The 25091-nt window shown below is 51.9% G+C and overlaps 1 protein-coding gene across 1 annotated transcript in view; it reads left to right on the top strand.

The window, feature by feature from the left end:
• The window catches only part of SETDB1 (SET domain bifurcated histone lysine methyltransferase 1), a 41706-nt gene extending 18517 nt beyond the window's left edge, over positions 1–23189 (top strand). The window contains 10 exon segments of the mRNA XM_029581430.1: positions 3538–4140; positions 6934–7050; positions 7542–7711; positions 8926–9551; positions 10009–10037; positions 11069–11201; positions 11591–11768; positions 12338–12543; positions 17902–17990; positions 22299–23189. Of these exon segments, the coding sequence (XP_029437290.1) occupies positions 3538–4140; positions 6934–7050; positions 7542–7711; positions 8926–9551; positions 10009–10037; positions 11069–11201; positions 11591–11768; positions 12338–12543; positions 17902–17990; positions 22299–22416 (2269 nt within the window). The 3' untranslated portion in view covers positions 22417–23189.
• The last annotated feature ends 1902 nt before the right edge of the window (positions 23190–25091 follow it).

The following is a 25091-nucleotide window of genomic DNA, read 5'->3' as shown; positions in this document are numbered from 1 at the left end:
CAGTTTGGAAAAAGGGATGGGCCTGGAGGTTCTGGACTGGGTTATAAGGAGGGTTGGTGGGGGGGGGGGGGGGGGGTGATCAGTCAAGAACGGATGGCACAAGGACTGTGGTCGCCAGTGGAAGTATCCTGGTCTATCAATCGCTTGGAAATGAGAGCAGTCTGCAGGGCGTTGGTGGAATTCCTTCCACCAGTCCAAGGTCGTATGGTCAGAGTGTTTTCGGACAATGCGACAGCGGTGGCTTATATCAGTTGGCAAGGGGGAACGAAGAGTCACGTGGTTGCCCAAGGAGCCCAGGACCATTTTGCCTGGGCAGAGCAATGTTTGCAGGGGATAGCTGCTTCACATGTTGCGGGAGCGGACAATGCAAGCGGACTATCTCAGCAGGCAAGAGCAACGCCAAGGCAGCAAGTTTTTTCAGCTGCAGATGATAGGTCGCAGCCGAGGACATAGATGCTTGGGTTCTTCCATGGCCGACAAGGATCCTGCTATACGTGTTCCCTCCGTGACCGTTAATAGGTCATGTTTTTAGGTGCATCGAGAGGCATCTAGGCCAGGTGGTGCTGGGGGTGCTAAAGAGGCTGCCTCATCCATGGTTCATGGATCTGGTTCAGTGCGCAATTGACGGGTCCATGAGATTGGCTCATTTGCAGGGGCTGTTAAGGCAAGCTCCTATTTTCTCAGATCAGGTGGATCACCAGGGAAAAGGTTGTTGGCCTCACATCCAGATGTTGTGAGGTTTTTAAAGGGAGTTGAGCATCTGCGGCTGCCAGTGCATAGATTGAGTCTGGCATGGAGTTTAAACTTGGTCTTGTGGGTACTTTGTGGGCCTTCGTTTTGAACCATTGAGGAAGGTGTCATTAAAGGACCTCACGCTGAAGGTGGTATTTTTGGTGGCAATTTGTTCATTCAGAAGGATCTCAGAGCTGCAGGCTTTGTCCTGTAGGGAACCATTTCTGAAGATTTTGGACGAGGGGGTGACTTTGAGCATGGTATCTTCGTTCCTATCTAAGGTGATATTTTCGTTTCCCCTGAATCAGACTGTGGAGCTCCTGCCTTCCCGAATTGATCTGTTGAGTCACTGGAGGCAAAGGTCACAAACCGTTTTCGGCAGTCGGATCATTTGTTTGGAGGTGCCAGAAATGGATGCAAGGCCTCCAAGGGCACGATAGTGCGTTGGCTGAAGGAAGCTATTGTTGCGGCCTACCTTTGTAAGGGGAGAAGAATTCCAGAGAGGTTGCGTATACATTCTACTAGAGCACAGGCAAAATCGAGGGCCGAGTGTCAGTATCCCCCGCAGGAGATTTGTAGAGTGGTGACGTGGTCTTCTCTTCATAATTTATCTTGCCATTACTGTTTAGATGTTCAGGCTCCAGGAGAGCCAACCTTTGACTTTCGCGGGCCCACCATGTGTAGGGTTTTTTTGGTACATCCCACTTGTCTGGATGATAGGGGGGTATGAACAGGAAAGGAAAATTGGTTCTTACCTGCTAATTTTCGTTCCTGAAATACCACAGATCGATCCAGAGACCCAGCCCCTTAACGTTCTCAAGACCGATACAGCAAGTCCATGTTCTGGCATGCTTACTGGGAAGAACTGTCAGAATGTATATATACAGAACCTAAAGAAGCTTGCCAGGTTGTGGTTAGCCCCTTGGGTTGATTTGTGGTTTTTCTGTTTGGGGGGGCTCCAACTTTTGGGTTTGGCGTTTGCCCTCATTTAGGGGGTTGTTGAGTTGCTGAGGAGGAGTTGTTCTATAGTTGGCTTGGGTACAGGTCAGTACTGAGGAACCGCAGGTGGCACTCTCGGTTATGTAGCAGTGCCTCAAAGTTTTGTTCTCTGCCTCCATCTGCTGGTAGGGATGCAAAACCCACTGGTCTGGACTGATCTGGGGTACTTTAGGCTCGAAAATTAGCAGGTAAGAACCTATTTTCCTTTTCAGTGCCTTTCTGAATTTTAAGTAATCTTTCTTTAGGTGCACCATGAGAGGACAGGAATTCCAAATGCTGGGACCTAGATAGGAAAAAACGGATTTGCGAGCAGTCTCCAATCTGATTTCTCTAGCTGATGGCAATCAAGAGCTCTTGTCAGGATGAACGAAGGTTACGATTTGGTTGATATGGTCTAATGAAGTTAGCTAAGTATGGAGGAGTACTCCATCTGTAGGCCTTAAAGGTTAGCCTGCCAAGTTTGAAGATAATACGGGCACCAATGAAGTACTACATGATCATATATTCTTTTATCAAAAATCAGTGTTCTGGATAACCTGTAATCTTCTGATTGAGTTTTACATAAGCTGTAGAAAAGGGTGTTGCAGTAATCAAGACGACTAATGATTAGTGAATGTGTGAGTAGTCTGAGATCCCACTGATCCAAATAAGGTCTTAGTTGTCATATGAAACGTAGGAAAAAGTATGAAGTTTTTGATAGCTGTGAGATATGCGCAGAAAATACTGATAGGTTCCAAGTATCAGTGCATGTAAGTAAATATATCTACCTTATAAATGGCCTGTGACCGACGGCCCGCAAATGCGCAGTAGAGCGCAGCTCTACTGCGCATGTGCGGGCAAGGACGTCGATCAGGAAAAAAAAAATGGCGGTGGGGCCGCAGGAGCGGGAGGAGAAGCAGCGGCGCCGCGCGCGCGCGGTGCCGCTGCTTCTCCTCCCCAGATCTGCCGGCAGATCTCGGGGGGGGGGAGGGTGTCACTCCCGCGCCCCCCGAGATCTGCCGGCAGATCTGGGGAGGAGAAGCAGCGGCGCCGCGCGCGCGCGGTGCCGCTACTTCTCCTCCCCAGATCTGCCGGCAGATCTCGGGGGGGGGGTGTCACTCCCGCGCCCCCCCCCCCCCCGAGATCTGCCGGCAGGAGCGGGAGGAGAAGTAGCGGCACCGCGCGCGCGCGGGGCCGCTGCTTCTCCTCCCCAGATCTGCCGGCAGATCTCGCGGGGGTCACTGCCGCGCGGCGGGAGTGACACCCCCCCCCCGAGATCTGCCGGCAGGAGCGGGAGGAGTCAATGGAGCCGGGTGAGGGTTGCGGGAAGTCGCGCTTACGGCGCCGGGAGGAAATGGAGGTGGGTGAAGGGAGGGACTGAGTGAGTGGGAGGGAGAGGGGGGACTGAGTGGGAGGGAGTGAGGGAGAGGAGGGAGAGGGGGGACTGAGTGAGGAGAGGGAGGGTGGAGAGGAGTGGGTGGGGGAGGGGGGTGGTGAGGGGAGAGAGAATGAGGGGGAGGTGAGAGACAGAGGGATGTAGCCCGTTTTAACGGGCTTTACGGCTTGTATAAATATAAAATCTGTTACGTCTTGCATTCATGCAGGTGTTTGATTGAAGACAAGAACCAAGGAAATAGCTTTTCGCTGTTTCTTTTAAAATAATTTTTCACCCAGGAGTATGTGAGACTTTAGTTATTGGATCAGGTTTATAAACTCTTTTCTCCTATCTTGCTCCTTTCATTTGTGTCTTAAAACCGTAATAGTAAAACAAAATGTTGGGGTTTTTTTAATAATATAAGAATTGTTCCTTGTGGTTATGATTTCTAGGTACATGTCAGGCCAGGCAACCTCTGGCACCATCCAGCAGTACCATGGCATGACGGACCGCGTGCCGGTGGAACCCTCCTATCGCGCCCCCACAGAGAAACTCTTCTACCTGCCCCACGTCTGCAACTACGCCTGCCTTTCCCGGTTACGGCCCGTGGAGAGCGACCAGCACCGGGGGAAAAACCCCCTGCTGGTCCCTCTCCTCTACGACTTCCGGCGCATGACCGCCCGACGCCGTGTGAACCGCAAGATGGGCTTCCACGTGATCTATAAGACACCGTGCGGGCTTTGCGTGCGCACCATGCCGGAGATTGAGCGCTACCTCTTCGAGACGGAATGCGACTTCCTCTACTTGGAGATGTTCTGCCTGGACCCTTACGTGCTGGTGGACCGCAAGTTCCAGCCCCAAAAGCCTTTCTACTACATTCCTGACATCACCTACAACAGGGAGGATGTGCCCTTGTCCTGTGTCAATGAGATAGACACCACCCCTCCCCCGCAGGTAGCCTACAGCAAGGAGAGAATCCCCGGCAAGGGCGTCTACATCAACACCAGCTGGGAGTTCCTGGTGGGCTGCGACTGCACTGATGGCTGCCGGGACAAGTGAGTGGAGCTTGTGCATGAGGTGGAGCTCCCTCTGCAATGTGCTTTTACTGTTCCATAAAAATAAATTGTTAGAGTAACCATCCCCCCCGCTATCCCATCTGTATTTGGAAACCCGCAAGCACGTTTCCCTAGGAGCAGCTGTCCTGCTTTGATGCAGTGTAATCTTGCAGCGCTACACTGGCTTCCAATTCAGAAGTGTGATTCAATTTAAAATTGGCTGTATTGATTCAGTTCCTTGGACTAATGCTGCCCTTCGTGTTTCCAAGCCCTCCCGTGCTCTCAGATCTGCAAATAGAAATCTAGAACTCTGCAATCTAAGTCTGGCCAGTAGATGTCGCCAGTACACAACGATAAGGATGGCCTCTCCCCAGGGACCGCTAATGCTGCCTCTGCAATAGCCCGAGTCCCGGCCAGTCCTAAACCAATAAACCCAGGCCCCTCCATGAGGCACTGCCACTACGCCACCGTGTCAGCCCACCTGATTTCAGTAATTAATCACCAAGCATCTTATGCTGTTTTAATGATTCCATTTTCCAAGAAAGCCCTTTGCGGTCCAATTACCTTTTGCAAGAGTGCCAGAATATAACTCCTAAATAGGTGTGATGTCGCACATCCCTGCACCAGATAATATCCAAGCAGTAAAGTTCTGGATGTTTTGCAAAGCTCGGATAGCGTTAGCTGGAAGGCCTCTGTGTAAAGAACTAAGGTAGTCTAAGCCAGTTAGCACCAAAGCTTGAAGGGCTGTCCGAAAATGTTGTGCTTCCAACAGCAGTTTGAATCTCCTAAGAAGGATGATTTCACAATTGCTTCAAGCCTTTCAATGAATTCTCATATCAAATCTATTCTGACACCTAGATTTCTCTTGCTGCGCGATTGGGATGCTCAGACCATTATGATATACTGAGGGAGCATTAACTAGGGGGAATCCAGTTCTTAACCCTGGATCAGTGCAGACAAGTGGGTTTATGCATCCCTACCAGTAGATGGAGGCAGAGAACAAAACTTTGAGGCACTGCTACATAACCTAGAGTGCCACCTGCATTCCCTCAGTTTTTCTGTCTCCAGCAGATGGTAGCGGTGCAAACCTGCAGTCTGGAGTTAAAAAAAAAAAAAAAAAAAAAAAAAAAAAAAGATTAAGAAGAGGATTCGGCTCCCCGAGGTGTTAGGCTCCTACAAGGGCCATTCCGCGGGTGGAGCAGGATGGCAGGGGGGTTGGTAACCCCTGTCCTGACTCAGCCCTTCTTGTGGGGGGGGGGGGATGTTGATAGCCAGGGGTCCTGGTTCCCTCACCCCCTCTAGCCCTTCACTCCCTTGCTGTACCTGGCTTCCTCAGCGTGTGGCCTTCAGAAGCAGGGAAGTAGTTCTGTTCCCTTTTCCTTTCTTCCCTGTCTAGATAGGCCCCACCAGGACCTAACAACCACCTGGGAGGCAAGCACTGCTGAATTCTGCAGTTCTGTTCCTCTTCTTTTTTTTTAAAACTCAGACTGCAGGCTTTGCACCTCCACCATCTGCTGGAGACAGAGAAATACTGAGGGACTGCAGGTGGCACCTCATGTTAAGTGACAGTAAAACTTTCTTTGTCTCCGTCTGCTGGAGGGAAGGCAAAACCCAGTATTCTGGACTGATCTGGGTACGTACAGGGAAGTTGAATAGTGTTTGTTGGATGCGATGCTATTGTTAATGTTAGTGGTTAGTGTCCACAGTTTGCTTTTGGAGAAGTACTAGCTGGCTGGTGCCTAAGCAGAGAAATATGAGGGTGATGTCTGCGAGTCCTTGTTCTCTGTCTCCACCTGCTGGTTGGAGTGCACAACCCACTGCTGTCGACTGGCTTGCCTTACTTTGAGGAAAGGAAATTATCAGGTAAGAAGTAATTTCACCTTCCTGGGTGTGATTTGTAAGACAGCTCCAGATATCCCAAAGGATTGTGAACGCTTTAGATGATTTTAAGGAGGAATGATAGTAGGGAGCATTTTTGTGGTGTTTTTACATGACATGACCCAAGAGAGGCAGTTTTGGTGACAGAACGGTAGTATGCCATAATTTTGGTGCCTGGTCTAAGTTTTCAGCTGGAAAGTCCACCAATTGTCTGCGCTTAGTTATATGATGGTTCAGGCCTGGAGTTAGTACGTGACGATACTTCGAAAACAGAAGCAAGAAAGCAAATAGTGATCAGTCCAAGGAATAATGTGGGTTTCTATCTGGGAAGGTGTCTGCATTATAAACCCAGGGCTCATAAAAATTTATCCAAGTGGTGCTCTAGACCAGACTTGTATGTATAATAATAATAATATATATATATATATATATATATATATATAGCACTGTACAAGGATGATAAATATTCTGGTATGAGAACCCCCTATCCCAAAGAGCTTCTGATCTAAGTGGGTGCCTGAGGCAATGGGAAATAAAGTGCCTTGTCCAAGGAGAGTCCGGTGGGGAGGAGGGAGTGAGATTTGAACCCTGGTCACCAGCTCCTTGCGGTAACCACTAGGCCATGGCTTCTCCTGCAGACAGAATCATTTAGCTATTAATGTGTTTACTCTCCTGAATTCCTTTCCATGTCTGCTCATGATAGATTGCAAAGCAGATCTGAAGGCCCTAATGTTAGACTGATGCCCAATCAAAAGCCGACTGATATCCAAACCCCCCCCTTTTTTTTTTTTTTTTTTTTTTTTTTAAAGTGTGGACTGCTTTTTCCTCCAGGTTCAGTTGGTGTGGAAGTGCTGTAGCAATCTCTGGTAACTTCTGTGTAAGTTAAATGATTTGTATCTGTTCCTGTTGGTCCAGAACGAGGTGTGTGTGCCACCAACTGACGACTCAGGCGACTGCCTGCACTCCGGGAGGGCAAGTCAGCAACTCGGCCGGCTACCAACACAAGAGGCTGGATGAGTGCCTGCCGACAGGGTAAGCGCAATGATGCTGCGGATTGTCCGGGATGGTGCCACGAAGAGCATAAAGCACCCCCCCTCTCCACCAGGGCTGGTCTGCTGTTACTTAAGGCTGAGTTCTTGGTGCAGCTGAAACTGGCAGATTTCACCAGCCTGTTCATGGCGTTGCTGCATCTCCATGCTCTGAAGTCTGACAACTTTTCCCATTATTTGGCACAATATTGGGGTGGGATTTCACGCTAGTGTTGACTTTCATGTTGACCGGTCCATATACACGCCGTCCACTGTGGGAGGATAGCATTGCTGCTAGCACTGCCCTGCAGCGTTAGTTCTGAAGAGACAGTGTGTCCAGCAGTGTAGCTCCTTCCCTGACATTGCCTACAGGGCTAGCATTAGGACAGGATGTACCTTGGCATCGGAAGAGCTGCACGAGTCGCGGCCTGTGGGGTAGAGATGGCCATGCTGCACTAACACCCTCACCTCTTTTCCTTCCTGCTTCCCTTCCAGAGTCTACGAGTGTAACAAGAGGTGCAAGTGCAACCGGATCATGTGCACCAACCGCTTGGTGCAGCACGGACTGCAGGTGCGGCTCCAGCTCTTCAAAACCCAGAACAAGGGCTGGGGCATCCGCTGCCTGGATGACATCGCCAAAGGCTCCTTTGTCTGCATCTACGCAGGTAGAACCTCCAGCCGCTCGGCGCTCGAGAACGCGTCCGAATTGCAAGCCAGGACGTGAGCAACTTCGGCTGCTTGTTTCCCAGAGCGATGGCGTTGGACCCATCTCCATGTAGACATAATCGTGGGAAGTTGGTGTGACTTGCTTGTTCGTCTGCGTCTAATTTGTATTTATTTAGTCCACAGTTTTCCTGGCTTTTGTTACTGCGGTCAGTGATTAAACTCTGCGTGGGAAGGGGGGGGGGAATCGCTGATTCTCTGCGCTGGGGTTTTACCACCGGGCCCCATGTGCATGGGGGGGGGAGGGCTGGCGTGGCCCCGGTTGCCACTGCAGCTTGATGGTGACGCCTATGAGTGCGTTTTGTGCTGAGTGCTAGAGGGAGGGGCAGGCTCAGGAGCACCGTCAGAAACTATTTCTGCCCAGAAAGGGTGGTGTTTGCATGGAGCAGTCTCCCAGGGGCGGAAGAGAATTCAGGAAAGCCTGGGGTAGGAGTTAAGAATTGAGGGGAGAGCCAGAGATCCTCTGGCGTCTGGGCGCTGTGGTCCCCATCTGCCATCATACATAGCTCAGTGTGAGGACTGTTAACGCAGTGACTATGATCTAAGAATGTGAGGGAAACCCACTCAGAGAGAAAAAAAGGACAAAAGTCAATAAAATACAGTTCCCTGTACGTACCGGATCAGTCCAGACACCTGGGTTGTGACTCCGCACCAGCAGGTGGAGACAGAGTAAAACTTGTCGGGCTCCCTACATATAGTAAGGTGCCACCCACAGCCCCTCGGTCTTTCTCTGTCTCCAGCAGATGGGGCAGGTCCACCCACAGTCTCTGGGATCCCTGGGGTTGGAGTTAGCCAGTCAGGGATAGAAAAAAAAACAAAACAAAAAAACAGGAAAGAAAGAGGATTCCCTTTTTTGTTTTAATTCATAGTAAAAAAAAAAAAAAAAAGAATAGAAAATTAATTAGAAAGTTTGGGCCAGGAAGCTCCCGGTGGAAGTGCCTCCCAGGAGTCTTCAGCCCACGTTCTGACCACTGGGCTGCAGCTGCCTTGCAGTTTGAATTATGCAGGATAGCAAAAGCCCCAGAGGGACTCCTGCACGGTTCCAAATGCAAGTCAGCTGCAGCCCGTCCGGCAGTCAGGGTGCGGGCAGCAGAATCCGAGCGGCTTCCAGGAAACACTTGCTGCTGGCCAACTCCCTGCGTTGTTCTTTCTCCAGGGAAGATCCTTACTGACGACTTTGCCGACAAGGAGGGCCTGGAGATGGGGGATGAGTATTTTGCCAACCTGGACCACATAGAGAGCGTGGAGAACTTCAAGGAAGGCTATGAGAGCGACGCCAAGTGCTCCTCGGACAGCAGCGGCGTGGACCTGAAGGACGAGGAGAGGGGGAACAGCGGCAGCGAGGAGCAGGACGAGTCCAACGACAGCTCCGATGACAACTTCTGCAAGGACGAGGACTTCAGCACCAGCTCCGTGTGGCGCAGCTACGCCACCCGGCGGCAGACCAGGGGCCAAAATCAGAACGGCTTGTCCGAGACGGCCTCCAAGGACTCGGGACTGGCCCGTCAGGTCAGCCACGAGGATGCCAACTCCTGTAAACTGCCCGTCTCCGAAGAGACCTCCAAGAACAAGGTGGCATCCTGGCTGAGCTCTAATATGTCAGACACTTTGCATGACTCGGACAGCAGGTCGTCCTTCAGACTGGGGGACTCGGACACTAGACTGGGCAGAGGGGAGTGCTCAGGAGAGGCCGACAAGCCCTCAATTTCTGGCCTGGGACACAAGGAGGTTGGTGGATTGGACACGGATTCCAGGATGCTGAAGAGAGATGACTCGGTGAAGGTAAAAAGCGTGATCTGTCCATAATCTCTGGGCCTTTTACACGTGTGCACGAACTTTGTAAAAAAAAAAATATATATATATATTTCCTAGTGGATTTAGTGCCTGTGAGAGGTGCTGCAGTGAAAATCAAAGCTGCTCATTTTAACTACAGGACCAGGTGCGGCTCCCCTTCTCTGGGGCTGAGAGGCTTCACCCAGTCTTTGCTGCTGGAGAGTCTGCCCACGGTGCCTCTTGTTCATGCCCGTGTCTGGGGCATCTGCAGCCCCCCCCTGTCCCCTACCTGAGCCACACTCTGCACCTTTTGCTTATTTGTGCCCCTGCTGACCCGGAAGAGCACTCTGTCGCCCCCGCTCTCTCTTCTTCCGTTCCCTCGGGTGCCGTCCTGTGAGCAGGAATCGCTGGGCACCCAGTCGCAGGTTCAGCAGGTCGGAGCTGATGGTTTCTGTTTGTTTTACAGGACTCTGAAGATCAGAACAGGTTTCCAATGTAAGTGTTGTGTGTGTGTGTGATAATACACTGCCCCTGCAGAGATTTAAAGTTTACTAGGATCTGCTTTCAATGAAACCGGGGTGCTTGGCATCTATTTTCTTTACCAAAAGGACTGCTGTAAAGAGGTTTGCTTGGATGCACGCCGTACAAAACTTTCTTTTCAGAACAGGACTTTGATGTGCTGTAAGCAAGGTTTCTTATAAGAGGGTCTGCTACGGGCAGTCGTTACCGCAGAGGGGCAGCAGTGAAAGGGTGCAAACATCTGGCGTTGCAAGCATGCAGAATGTGTGCACTTTCGGGCAGTCGTCATGGCAGGGGGGGAGGGGAGAGCTGCACATGGATCTAGTTATCAGGATGGCCATAGTGAATGTTTCATTCGCTTAGATTTGCATACGCATGTTCTGAAAAAAAAAAAATCCTCCAGGTTAATTTGCATGCCTTGGGGTTTGTTTTTTTTTGTATGAAATGCCCCTAACCCCCTTCGCTGCTCCTTGATCTGCGCTGGCGGGGAGCTGGGATTCAGGAGAGCGCATCTCTTTTGTAACAGCACTGCGTGCCTTCATAGTCAGACCCCGACGTAATAAGATATTCACTGACATTCAGTACACGTTTTCTTAACTCCCAGTGCAGTATTCTAATGGGTAAAGAAAACCCAAAGAACAGGCTAATGCAAAAATGTGCACAAACATCCAGCATGATTTGTGGACAGAAAATGCGTCCTGCACGTAAATCCCGAGTACCCCTCCGAAATGTTACCCCCACCTCTGACCAGGAGTGAAGCCGCCGCACCTCTCTGCGCTGATTCACATGGAGGAGCCTGGATCTCTCTCTGCTAAAACTTCTCTCTAAATCTGGCATCGGGTATGCAGCGGAGCACACTTTATCACAGCGGGGCTCTGGGAGAGGGTAACGCGGGGCGTTTAACTGTCTGCGCCAAATCCATGCGCAGTGGATTTCTTTTAAAAAAAAAACACAAGGTCAAATTAATTCAGAGAGCCGTGCCCAGAGATCGTCTGTTGTTCCTGCAGCATAGGAGAAAGCGGCCGGCTCTACGGCTACAACCCCAGCCCATCCAAACCAGAGGGCATTCGCAGGCCACCCAGCAAGACCAGTATGCATCAGACAAGGAGGCACTCGGCACCAGCACAGACCAACGCTGATGTGAGTATCATCTTTCCCGTTCTCCTGTATGTAATCAAGGACTGGGGGGGGGGGGAGGATCGAAGGGGCAGTGTGTAAGCGTGGCGCAGCCCCTCATCATCCAACGCATTGTGGTAGGTAAAGGTCAGTTCCTGAGATGCCTCGTGCACAGAACTGGGAGTCGACAGTCCATGCTTCTAGCATGGACTCTGCCCTGTAACCTTTTAAGTCTTTCACTTGACTACCCGGTGTCCCAGTAAATTATCTGACCCCACTGCTCGTCCGCCACCTTTGAAGCTCCCAGAAGGAGCTGCGCTTTGCTGTCACGAAGACCCACAGTCGTCTAGCATAGATTTGGGATTAGTGGTGCTTGCACTTACAAGGCACCGCTTCTGCTTCCTCTCGCGCAGGATGTACTGACACTGTCCAGCAACTCAGACAGCGAGGTGGAGTCCGGGACCAACAGCAGTCGCAAGCCGGCAGCCCAGGCCCAGGCCACGGCCAACGACAGCGATGACATCCAGACCATCTCCTCGGGGTCGGAGGAGGAGGTGGCAGAGGATGACAAAAAGAACGCGGGTGGCATTGGTGGGTGCTGTGTGACAGAGGAGAGGGAACAGAGCTGGCTGACAAGTGGGAGTCGCTCTGTTCCCTGGGCACAGTTTTTTTTTTGTTTGGGTTTTTTTTTTTGTGCAGATGAAGTTTAGCTGGGAAATAGCGTGCATGTGATTCTTCAGGCCCCACTGCCTCTTTTCTTTGTTAAAAGCACACGTGCTATTTAACCCTGTAGCTTCTTTTAACTGGGATACGAGTGAGCAATCTTCAGACAGCCTTTTTTTACCTGGAGAAATCTGTATTTAAGGCTATACTATCTGGGTGTGCCATCTGGGCCCAGTGCTTTTTTCCTGCTCCTTCTGACTCTGGACCTGGTCCCTAATGGGAGTGATAGTGCTGTCAGGTTTTTCCTTCTTTCTCTCCCCTCCAGCAGGGGGCTGGGAGCAGTGGTCCTCCATGGCACCGCTGGCCCCAAGGAGCAATCTTTAAGTTAGAAAACTTCCCAGCTTCAGTGTAGCTCGGTATTGGAGCACCATATCAGTTGGGAGGCAGGACTGATTAGATTTGGTGGTATCTGATGATAAACAGTTGTTGTTTGGCAGGTCCTGTGAAGAGGCAAGTAGCTGTCAAGTCTACCAGAGGGTTCGCTCTGAAATCAACTCATGGAATTGCTATCAAATCCAACAACATGGCGGCGGGGGAAAGTGGGGCGCTGTTGCGGAGGAACACGCGGCAGTTCTATGATGGGGAGGAGTCCTGTTACATTATCGATGCCAAGCTGGAAGGGAACCTCGGCCGCTACCTGAACGTGAGTCTTCTGAGATCGTCCGCTGCTGAGATCGCGGCGTCGCTAGACCAAGGTTCCTGTTTCGTACCCCGGATCAGTCCAGACAAGTGGGGTTTATGCATCCCTACCAGCAGATGGAGGCAGAGAATAAAAACTTTGAGACACTGCTACATAACCAAGAGTGCCACCTGCAGTCCCCTCAGTATTTCTCTGTCTCCAGCAGATGGTAGAGGTGCAGACCTGCAGTTAAGAAGAAAGAAGGGACAGAAGAGAAGTTAGAAGACGCTCTCTGAGGTGTAAGGTTCCTTCGTGGGCCCTACCTCAGGTTGAGCTGGGGGAGCGGGGGGTTGGTAATCCCCGATCAGCTTTAGCTCAGAGCAGATCCAGGGGTCCTGGCTCCTTCCCAGAGGTGTGGCCAGGAGCAGGGAAGTATTCCTTTTTTTGCTTGAATTTCTTCCTTTGCTGTGCCTGCTGTTTCTTTAAAAAAAACGAAAAGTGTAACATTTTTCTTTCAGCAGCAACCGCTCAGACTGTTCCTAGTTTGATCATCAGGGCAGGCCCGGACGGGGGGGGGGGAAGCAGTTTAGATCTGTTCGCAGCTTCGGGCTGCTCAGGGAGCTGGAGGCTGCATTGGGCCGTGTTCCCCTCCTCTTCCATGCATCACGATCACACAGTTTCTCTTCCTCTGCAGCAGGCCTGACCACATGGAGTCAAGATGGTGCCAACAGCGGTTTACCAGCATGGGAAAGCTTGTGGGGTCGGTGGCCTGGCTCAGGGACTGTTGAAGGCAGCGGTGCTATGCCATGATTTGTTTCTGGAGGGGAACGAGGTTGGTAGGAGAGCCGTAGGTTCTCAAGGCCCTGTCAGGATCAATACTGGGAGCCTAAACAGCCTGTCAGGCAGAAGAAGGGTTACAGCTTGAAAGGTGACGGACATCCTTCCCCCTTTGTCTCTGGCGATCCCATTGGGGGGGGGGGGTGGATGGGGGGATATTAGAGCTCTGGGACGGACACGGGGGAGGATGACGTGGAGTTTTCCTCTGAATTTGTCTTGCTTATACATAAGACCTTTTTAACCAGGAAAAGCACTGCTATAAAAGGGCATTTCTGTCAGCCGTCTTGTCCTGTTGCAAAGAAGCAGAGGGTTTCCTTGGCCAGGGGGTCAGGAGACCTCCTTCACCGGCTGGAACTGGAACATTCTGAAGGGCCTAGCGGCTCAGATAATTCTGACCTGGATGACCTGGAAAGATGGTCTTGGGGGTTGGTCCAAGGGTGGATCAGGTTGGACCCAGCAGATCTCAAGCGGATGTCGAGCAGGATAAGAACAAGGACACAGCTGATTCAGAAGAGGTCCCGATAGCGGAAGGAGATGACCCGCGGGTGGTTAGTCTGGTCCATATGGAGAAGTTGAGGCCCCTTATTTCCCATGTTCAGAAGGAACTGAGTAATAAGGTGGTCCAGGAGGATCCGGTGTTGGTTGGACTCCGGGGCCCACCAAAAGCCTTTCCTCTCCCTAAAAGGATCAAGAAGCTGGTGAACCAGAAATGGGACTTCCTGGAGGTGAGCCCCCAAACGTGACTAGAGCCGTAGCAAAGTTGTATCCCCTCATGGAAGATATCCTGCCACTGCTGGTATTGCTGAAGGTGCGAGCTTCAGTCTCGACGGTCACTAACAGGATGACCATTCTGGTTATGGGTTTGGCAGTGTTAAAGGACGCACAGGACCATAAGCTAGAGATTCATCGGGAGAGGATGTTTGAAGTCTTGGCGCTGAACCTGTGAGCGGCAATCTGTGGAAGTCTGATGCAGAGGGCTTGTTTACGCTGGGTCCAGAAGTCTCAGGAGGAAGTCTTCAGCAGATACTGCTGTTATTAGCCAGGCAACTCAGACGGAAGCCGGGATTGCATATGAGGCCGATGTGCTTTATGACCTGAGCTGGTCTTCGGCCAAGAATATGGGTCGTGGCGGTCTCTGTGCGACGTCTGCTGTGGTTGCAGAATTGGTCAGCTAATATGTGGTCCAAGTCTGTAATCTTCCCTTTAAAAGCTGCTGGAGGATAAGGTGACAGGAAGTCTTTTCCGCCTCACTCTAGGTTTTGGGAGTTGCGGCGATTTTCATCCCAATTGAGGGTTCTGCGCTGTCTTCGTGGCAGAACCAGGGGTCCGGTAGGCTGCAGTCCTTTCGAGGCACCCATCGGCTTCCCTGAGAGGGCTCCGACCAGGGGGCCGGCAGTGGTAAGGCTTCACAATGAAACCAGGCTGGTCCACACTTTTGAGATGGCGGTGGAAGGTCATCTATCACAGTTTTATAAAGAGTGGACCAGAATTACCTAGAGATAATAAGGGACGGCTATGCTTTAGAATTTTTTCGCCCCATCACGAAAGTTTTAAGTTGCAGTGTCTGAGGCAGGCTAGCGGTGATTCTGGACTATCGCCTTCAGTTGCTGACATAATAGTACCGGTGTTGGCCAGGGAGTGTGGTCATGAGAGGAGAAGGTACAGAGAAGGGCTACCAAAATGATAAGGGGAATGGAACAGCTCCCCTATGAGGAAAGACTAAAGAGGTTAGGACTTTTCAGCTTGGAGAAGAGATGGCTGAGGGGGGGGTATGATAGAGGTCTTTAAAATCATGAGAGGTCTAGAACGGGTAGATGTGAATCGGTTATTTACTCTTTCGGATAGTAGAAAGACTAGGGGGCACTCCATGAAGTTAGCATGGGGCACATTTACAACTAATCGGAGAAAGTTCTTTTTTTTCTCAACGCACAATTAAACTTCTGGAATTTGTTGCCAGAGGATGTGGTTAGTGCAGTTAGTATAGCTGGGTTTAAAAAAGGATTGGATAAGTTCTTGGAGGAGAAGTCCATTACCTGCTATTAAGTTCACTTAGAGAATAGCCACTGCCATTAGCAATGGTAACATGGAATAGACTTAGTTTTTCGGTACTTGCCAGGTTCTTATGGCCTGGATTGGCCACTGTTGGAAACAGGATGCTGGGCTTGATGGACCTTTGTTCTGAACCAGTATGGCATTTTCTTCTTATGTTCTTAGGTACTAGATTTACTGTGTCGTGCCAAAAAAGGAAGAATCCTTTTCGTCCCATCCTCGATCTGCAAAAGGTGAAATGTGATACTGCGAGTTCCCTGTTTTTCCATATAGAAATGTTGCGATTGGTGATAGCGGAAGTTCGTTGTGTGGAGTTTTTTCGGCCTTGCCAGAATTGATGGAAGCCTATCTGCACATTACCATTTGGGAAGAACATCAAAGTTTTTGTAGTATGGTTCTAGGGTAACTTTTCCAGTTTTGGGCCCTCCCGTTCGGTTTGGTGACTGCACCTCGCACGTTCACAAAGGTGATGGTTATGGTGTCAGCAGCTCTGAGAAAGGAGGGGATTTTGGTCCATCCTTATCTGGACGACTGGATCATCTAGGCGAAGTCGGAAATGGGGTGCAGTCAGTCGATTCGGCGGCTCATGGAGATGTTGCGAGTGTTGGGCTGGATAATAAATCTAGCAAACAGTCACTTAGTTCCACACCAGTCGTTGGAATACCTAGGAGCAAGATTCGATACCCGTCTCCGCAAAGTGTTTTTTACCTCAGAGAAGATTATGAAGCTGCAGGCGCAGGTGCTTCAGTTACTGCAGCTAATGGTCCCAAGTGCCTGGGATTATTTGCAGATCCTAGGTTCTATGGCATCTATGCTGGAACTTGTGCCATGGGCGTTTGCGCTCACGCATCCTTTACAGAGGGCGCTTTTGTCCAGATGGAATCCACTATTGGAGGTGATTTGTTGCCCCTTGCCGCTACAGGGAGACTCCACATCCAGTATTTCGTAGTGGCTGTCATGCCACAATTTGGAAAAAGGGATGAAGCAGGAGACTCCAGACTGGTAGTGGTGACCACCAGTCCAGCCTTAAAGGTTGGGGGGCCGGTCTGTCAAGGGTGGATGGCCCAAGGTCTTTGGTCGACAATGGAAGCATCCTGATCTATCAATCGATTGGAAACAAGGGCAGTGTGCAAAGTGTTGTGTCATTTCCTGCAGCAGTTGCACGGTTGGACAATGAGAGTGTTCTCGGACAATGTGACAACAGTGGCCTATATCAATCGCTAGGACAGGATGGAGAGTTGCATGGTGGCTCAGGCGCTGTTTGGCTGGGATAGCGGCGTCTGTCATATAATATTCACATCTCACGTAGCTGGGGTAGACAATGTGCAGGCGGTAGATGGATCCCGGGGAATGGGAGTTGTCTGCGGAGGCCTTGACCCTCGTTCGGTCCAGGTGGGGTAGTCCCCAGCTGGATCTGATGACTTTTGTGAAGCAGTGCTAAGGCAGCCCGGTTTTTCAGCCACAGGCAGGAGGTCAGCTCAGAAAGAATTGACACACTGGTTCAGCTGTGGCCATCAGAAATCCTGTTGTATTTGTTTCCGCCATGACCTCTTGTTGGTTGAGTGTTGCAGCAATTTGTTCGGCCAGGTGCATTTTGGAGTGGCAGGCGTTGTCATGTCGAAAGCCTTACTTGTGAATAAAAGACTATGGTGTGTAGCTGCGTACAGTGCCTTTGTTCTTGCCGAAGCGCATTTTCCCTGTGTTTCCAAATTTATCGTCTGAATCACCGCATACCCGGGATTTTCACTTGTTGGATGTGCGTCTGACTAGGTTACGGTATCTTAGTCACTAACAGTGTTCGGCGTTCAGATCATTTGTCTGTCCTTTTCAGTGGAGCAAAGAAAGGAAGCAAAGCGTCTAAGGCCACCATTGCACACTGGTTAAAGGAGACTATTTATTTAGCCGATCTGTGTAAAGGATGGACGGCCCCAGAGGGTTTGCGCGCCCACTCTTCGAGGGCGCAGGCTACCTCTTGGGCAGAGTGTCAGTTGGTATCACCACAGAGGATCTTTAGGACAGTGACATGATCCTCTCTTCACACTTTTACCAAGCATTACAGATTTAGATGTACGTGCCCCAGAGGAAGGCTGTGTTTGGGGAGAGGGTGCTACGAGCAGGTCTTTCGGTTTCCCTCCCAGTGTAGGGGAGCTTGGGTACAATCCCCCTTGTCTGGACTGATCTGTGATATTCCAGGAACAAAAATTAGCAGGTAAGAACCAATTTTCCTTTCACTGATTTTCTCAGAACAGTGGCCCCAGTAATTAGAATATGGGCCACTGGCTAGCAGGAAGTAGCTGTTACCTTCACAGTGCCACCTGCTGGCCGGACCCAGAGCAGCGCTGTGGTTAGCTTAGGGCCAGCGTAGGATCCTTGGTGTGTGCGCAGAAAGATCTGCTGAGCGTAGAGTACAGCAGTCATGCCCCCTATCCAGACATTGCTTTGTCTGTTTCTGCGGAGCCTGGGCACTGAATGATTCTTTTTCCTGTCCAATTACAGCACAGCTGCAGTCCCAACCTGTTTGTACAGAACGTTTTTGTGGATACGCATGACCTTCGCTTCCCCTGGGTGGCCTTCTTTGCCAGCAAGTAAGCATTCAGTGGGCAATGCCCTGCGCAAGGCGATGGTAGGAGATGTTACTCCTGTTTATTTCCTGTGGGGAACAGTGGCACCTAGCCATACTGGGCCTGTGACAGGTTGCCCTACCTTTCACTGGTCCAACTTAAAAAGATGAGGGTATATGTGGATTTGAGAGGTTACAATCAATTTCTCTCGCTTAAGTTTATTTTGTCCTTTTTACATTAGGCATACGTATCCCAGAAGGTGGTTGCAACTGGATTGGATGGCTCAGGGGATGGGCACAGGGATACAGAGCCTGTCAACTCTAGGATTGGAGGGCTCAGGGGATGGGTGCAGGGATACAGAGCCTGTCATCTCTGGGACTGGAGGGCTCAGGGGATGGGGGCAGGGATACAGAGCCTGTCATCTCTAGGACTGGAGGGATCAGGGGATGGGAGCAGGGATACAGAACCTGTCATCTCTAGGACTGGAGGGCTCAGGGGATGGGCACAGGGATACAGAACCTGTCACCTCTAGGACTGGAGGGATCAGGGGATGGGAGCAGGGATACAGAACCTGTCACCTCTAGGACTGGAGGGCTCAGGGGTTGGGTGCAGGGATACAGAGCCTGTCACCTCTAGGACTGGAGGGATCAGGGGATGGGAGCAGGGATACAGAACCTGTCACCTCTAGGACTGGAGGGCTCAGGGGATGGGCGCAGGGATACAGAGCCTGTCACCTCTAAGACTGGAGGGCTCAGGAGATGGATGCAGGGATACAGAGCCTGTCACCTCTAGGACTGGAGGGCTCAGGAGATGGATGCAGGGATACAGAGCTTGTCACCTCTGGGACTGGAGGGCTCAGGAGATGGATGCAGGGATACAGAGCCTGTCACCTCTAGGACTGGAGGGCTCAGGAGATGGATGCAGGGATACAGAGCCTGTCACCTCTAGGACTGGAGGGCTCAGGGGATGGGAGCAGGGATACAGAGCCTGTCACCTCTAGGACTGGAGGGCTCAGGGGATGGGAGCAGGGATACAGAGCCTGTCACCTCTAGGACTGGAGGGCTCAGGAGATGGATGCAGGGATACAGAGCCTGTCACCTCTGGGACTGGAGGGCTCAGGGGATGGGAGCAGGGATACAGAGCCTGTCACCTCTAGGACTGGAGGGCTCAGGGGATGGGCGCAGGGATACAGAGCCTGTCACCTCTAGGACTGGAGGGCTCAGGGGATGGGCGCAGGGATACAGAGCCTGTCACCTCTGGGACTGGAGGGCTCAGGAGATGGATGCAGGGATACAGAGCCTGTCACCTCTGGGACTGGAGGGCTCAGGGGATGGGAGCAGGGATACAGAGCCTGTCACCTCTAGGACTGGAGGGCTCAGGGGATGGGCGCAGGGATACAGAGCCTGTCACCTCTAGGACTGGAGGGCTCAGGGGATGGGCGCAGGGATACAGAGCCTGTCACCTCTGGGACGGGAGGGCTCAGGAGATGGATGCAGGGATACAGAGCCTGTCACCTCTGGGACTGGAGGGCTCGGGATGGGAGCAGGATACAGAGCCTGTCACCTCTGGGACTGGAGGGCTCAGGAGATGGATGCAGGGATACAGAGCCTGTCACCTCTGGGACTGGAGGGCTCAGGGGATGGGAGCAGGGATACAGAGCCTGTCACCTCTGGGACTGGAGGGCTCAGGAGATGGATGCAGGGATACAGAGCCTGTCACCTCTAGGACTGGAGGGCTCAGGGGATGGGCGCAGGGATACAGAGCCTGTCACCTCTGGGACTGGAGGGCTCAGGGGATAGGCGCAGGGATACAGAGCCTGTCACCTCTGGGACTGGAGGGCTCAGGAGATGGATGCAGGGATACAGAGCCTGTCACCTCTAGGACTGGAGGGCTCAGGGGATGGGCGCAGGGATACAGAGCCTGTCACCTCTAGGACTGGAGGGCTCAGGGGATGGGCGCAGGGATACAGAGCCTGTCACCTCTAGGACTGGAGGGCTCAGGGGATGGGGGCAGGGATACAGAGCCTGTCATCTCTAGGACTGGAGGGCTCAGGGGATGGGAGCAGGGATACAGAGCCTGTCACCTCTAGGACTGGAGGGCTCAGGGGATGGGGGCAGGGATACAGAGCCTGTCACCTCTAGGACTGGAGGGCTCAGGGAATGGGTGCAGGGATACAGAGCCTGTCACCTCTAGGACTGGAGGGCTCAGGGGATGGGCGCAGGGATACAGAGCCTGTCACCTCTAGGACTGGAGGGCTCAGGGGATGGGGGCAGGGATACAGAGCCTGTCATCTCTAGGACTGGAGGGCTCAGGGGATGGGAGCAGGGATACAGAGCCTGTCACCTCTAGGACTGGAGGGCTCAGGGGATGGGGGCAGGGATACAGAGCCTGGCACCTCTAGGACTGGAGGGCTCAGGGAATGGGTGCAGGGATACAGAGCCTGGCACCTCTAGGACTGGAGGGCTCAGGGGATGGGGGCAGGGATACAGAGCCTGTCACCTCTAGGACTGGAGGGCTCAGGGGATGGGCGCAGGGATACAGAGCCTGTCACCTCTAGGACTGGAGGGCTCAGGGGATGGGCGCAGGGATACAGAGCCTGTCACCTCTAGGACTGGAGGGCTCAGGGGATGGGCGCAGGGATACAGAGCCTGTCACCTCTAGGACTGGAGGGCTCAGGGGTTGGGTGCAGGGATACAGAGCCTGTCACCTCTAGGACTGGAGGGCTCAGGGGATGGGAGCAGGGATACAGAGCCTGTCACCTCTAGGACTGGAGGGATCAGGGGATGGGAGCAGGGATACAGAGCCTGTCACCTCTAGGACTGGAGGGCTCAGGGGTTGGGTGCAGGGATACAGAGCCTGTCACCTCTAGGACTGGAGGGCTCAGGGGATGGGAGCAGGGATACAGAGCCTGTCACCTCTAGGACTGGAGGGATCAGGGGATGGGTGCAGGGATACAGAGCCTGTCACCTCTAGGACTGGAGGGATCAGGGGATGGGAGCAGGGATACAGAGCCTGTCACCTCTAGGACTGGAGGGCTCAGGGAATGGGTGCAGGGATACAGAGCCTGGCACCTCTAGGACTGGAGGGCTCAGGGGATGGGGGCAGGGATACAGAGCCTGTCACCTCTAGGACTGGAGGGCTCAGGGGATGGGCGCAGGGATACAGAGCCTGTCACCTCTAGGACTGGAGGGCTCAGGGGATGGGCGCAGGGATACAGAGCCTGTCACCTCTAGGACTGGAGGGCTCAGGGGATGTGCGCAGGGATACAGAGCCTGTCACCTCTAGGACTGGAGGGCTCAGGGGATGGGAGCAGGGATACAGAGCCTGTCACCTCTAGGACTGGAGGGATCAGGGGATGGGAGCAGGGATACAGAGCCTGTCACCTCTAGGACTGGAGGGCTCAGGGGTTGGGTGCAGGGATACAGAGCCTGTCACCTCTAGGACTGGAGGGCTCAGGGAATGGGTGCAGGGATACAGAGCCTGGCACCTCTAGGACTGGAGGGCTCAGGGGATGGGGGCAGGGATACAGAGCCTGTCACCTCTAGGACTGGAGGGCTCAGGGGATGGGCGCAGGGATACAGAGCCTGTCACCTCTAGGACTGGAGGGCTCAGGGGATGGGCGCAGGGATACAGAGCCTGTCACCTCTAGGACTGGAGGGCTCAGGGGATGTGCGCAGGGATACAGAGCCTGTCACCTCTAGGACTGGAGGGCTCAGGGGATGGGAGCAGGGATACAGAGCCTGTCACCTCTAGGACTGGAGGGCTCAGGGGTTGGGTGCAGGGATACAGAGCCTGTCACCTCTAGGACTGGAGGGCTCAGGGCCTGTCACCTCAGGGTTAAGAGACACCAGGATCTATCAGTAGTAGCTACAAAGTCATTGCAAGGTAACAGAAAAATGTTGCCAGATGGATTCCTGCATTTCTTACAATGCCTTGCAGCTCTTCATGCTTCATGCACGTCTGTACTGGCGTGGAGTAAGCAGGTACCCTTCTCCCTGGTAGGGCTTGGGAAGGGGCACCTGCGTAGCCAATGACTCCCTTGGCATCTCTTCCTTTCTGAGTCAGGACTTTCCTCCTGCTCCTAGGGGCTTCCAGTTCTTTTGGACCCCAGAGCTGGTTTACAAACAGCCAGCCATATTTTTCTCCTAGCAATGGCCATGCAGCAGAGCTCCCTCCAAAAACCTGGCTGCTGAGCCGTGACTGGGCCAGGGACTGCGAGTACTACCTCCGTGGCTGGCCCCCTCCCTTGCAATTACCGGCTGACGTTAGATATCCAGGGACAGCTCCTGCATTCATTTTTTTTTCTCTTTCCCTCTTCTCCCTCACCCTTAGGAGAATCCGAGCAGGCACGGAGCTGACCTGGGACTATAACTATGAGGTGGGCAGCGTCGAAGGCAAGGAGCTGCTATGCTGTTGTGGATCCACTGAGTGCCGGGGCAGGCTCTTGTGAAAAAATAAATAAATAAACAGTCCTGAAAGGGAGACCCTGCTGCCAGGAGGGCAGCTGCAGGGAAGAGACTTGTGAAATTCAGCTCGCATCAACAGGGGAGGTGGGAGCCTTCCGGCTCACGAACACTAAGGGCGTGTCCTCGGCCTCCAGGCGGGTTTGTAAACTAAAGCAAGAAAGCATATTTTTATTTTTCCATAGCAGTAGCTGTTGTGTTTGTTTGTTTTTTTTTTTGTTTTGTATTTTTGTAAAAGAACTGAATGGACCTGCACCCTGGGAGAATGAACTTGGGCCTGTTGGGGGAGGACATATTCTGTACGGGAAAGTTTCCCTTGCCTGCAGCCGGACTTCTTCCACCAGATTGCTCACGTGTGTGTGGGTGGGGGGGGTGGTTCGTTTTGTCTCTTCCGGTTTTGTTGATCTTAGTCCTAGTTCTCCTTCCTTCTGTCCCCATAAAAAAAATATATATATATATTGTATCTCTCAGAGCAGTATGGTGGATAGAACGATTTGTGTCCCTCTGGTCGTGAGCATTGCCTGGGTGCAGGTTATGTCTCAGCTGCTGGGGGGGGGGGGGGGCTAGGTCCTGCTGCTGCTGCGGGGGGGGGGCCGGGCCATGAGTGGAGGTACCTTCACCAACCCTGCTGGACTCTTAATTCACCTCTCCTGCTGTAAGATGGAGGACTGGTAAAGACCTGGGCATAGCTGGCAGACTTATCCTCAAATGGACATTTTTTTGATGGCACTGTTTTAAATAAAAGTAAAGCTTACCATAATTCTGTTTTCCCTGGGGGTGGGGGGGGGGGGCCAGGAGCTACCTCTGAACGGACCCCTCCTGCCATCCATTCAGGAGCCACACACTGCTATGTGGCTGATGTAGCACTATGTGTTACATGATAGGTGAGAGGGGCCACTTTCCCTGGCCATTGCAACCTGCTGGATGTGAAAGCATGGTCCCTTTTTTTCCTGATTTCACCCCCAGCCTTTACCAGTGCCACAGCATGGCCACCAGGAGGAAGCAGTGGGCAAGGGCAGCACTTGCAGAACCAGTAAAGCCAGCTCTGCAGCAAACTGCACAGCCTGCCAGAGGCTTGGGTTTCGCTCCTGTGTCAGTTACTGCTAACCGCCAGAGAAAACAAGCGCCTTGCTGGGCAGGGAAGGGCAATCTGAGTGCCCTGGAAACCAAGTGAAACAGCAGGAGGGAGCTTATGGCTTCTGCTAGCTTTTGCACGTGCACAAAAAAAAGGTGGGAGTGGAGCCAGAGCACTGGTTCTCGCCCAATCTTTCAGCTGGAGACAGAAAGAGAAAATGCTTCCCAACAGCCCTAATCCAAAGTCTTTACAGACGGGGTCTGGCATTGGTCCCAGCCTCGCTCTGCGTCAAAAAAGGTAAGTGGGGCTAGGGAACCAGCAGGGAAAGGCAAAGGCTGGCGAGGAGCAGCGATGTGCAGGCCTGACAGGATCGGATGAATTGCAGATCAAGAAGAGCGCCAGGCCAAGTCAGAGCCTTCGTTCATCCTGTTTTATCTATCGAAGCATAAGATCTACGCCCCGAGAATTATGAATGACTGGTAAAGAGTTTCTTCCCATCTGTACTGACTTTGGGGGAGGGGGGGAGAATTGAATCTTGATTTGCCAGCAGTGATTTTTTGTTTTTCCCACCTAGAGGTACTTACATGCTGTCTTACTATGCGGTTTGCACTGCTGCCACCCATCTGGTGGGCAGCACAGGCCTGTGGTCCAGAACCTGAAGCTCAATTTCTGAAACACCTATTAACAAAAAAAAAAAACACTCCTCCCCTAGCAACCTATTCTAAAGTGATCTCTTTACTCTTGAAATGAGAGCCTACCTGGTGTTGAAGGGGGCAGGAGCACTTCAGTTCTCGCTGGAAGGGGCTGCTAAATTCAATTAAAAATAACTTGACTTTGTAAATAGTTGGGGTTTTTTTTTCCTTCTTATCTAATCATGCCAGGCCAGAGGCATGAGTTATGTTCCCCTGCCAGCTGATGGAGACAGAAAACAACAGGCTTGCTAGTATCACCCTATGCTGTTAGGCCTGGTCCAGGCTGGTGTTGCCTAAGAACATAAGACTTGCTGGGTCAGACCAAAGATCCATCAAGCCCAGTATCCTGTCTCCAACAGTGGCCAAGCCAGACCATAAGTACCTGACAGGACCCCACAGGGTAAATAAATCCCAAGTTGCTAATCTCAAGAATAAGTAGTGCATTTCTGCAACTCTACCTTAATAATGGTTAATGGGCTTTTCCTCCAGGAACTTGTCCAAACCTTCTTTAAATGCAGCTACACTAATAGTTTTCACCACATCCTCTGACAACGAATTCCAGCGCTTAATTATATGTTAAGAGAAAATTTACTTATTAGTTTTAAATGTATTACTCAGTAACTTCATTGCGTGTCCCCTGGTCTTTATACTTTTCAAAAGAGTAAACAACTGATTAACATTTACTTGTTCCACTCTGCTCATTATTTTATAAACCTCTATCATATCTCCCCTGAGCCATCTCTTCTCCAAGCGGAACAGTCCTAATCTCTTTAGCCTTTCTTTATAGAATTGTTCCATCCCCTTTATCATTTTGGTTGTCCTTCTCTGTACCTTTTCTAATTCTGCTATACACTCTGGGATGTATACCATCTAATCCAGGTGATTTGCTACTCTT

This window comes from Rhinatrema bivittatum, chromosome 16, assembly GCF_901001135.1.
Source record: "Rhinatrema bivittatum chromosome 16, aRhiBiv1.1, whole genome shotgun sequence".
Taxonomy (NCBI): domain Eukaryota; kingdom Metazoa; phylum Chordata; class Amphibia; order Gymnophiona; family Rhinatrematidae; genus Rhinatrema; species Rhinatrema bivittatum.
This window is presented reverse-complemented; position numbering and strand designations above follow the sequence as displayed.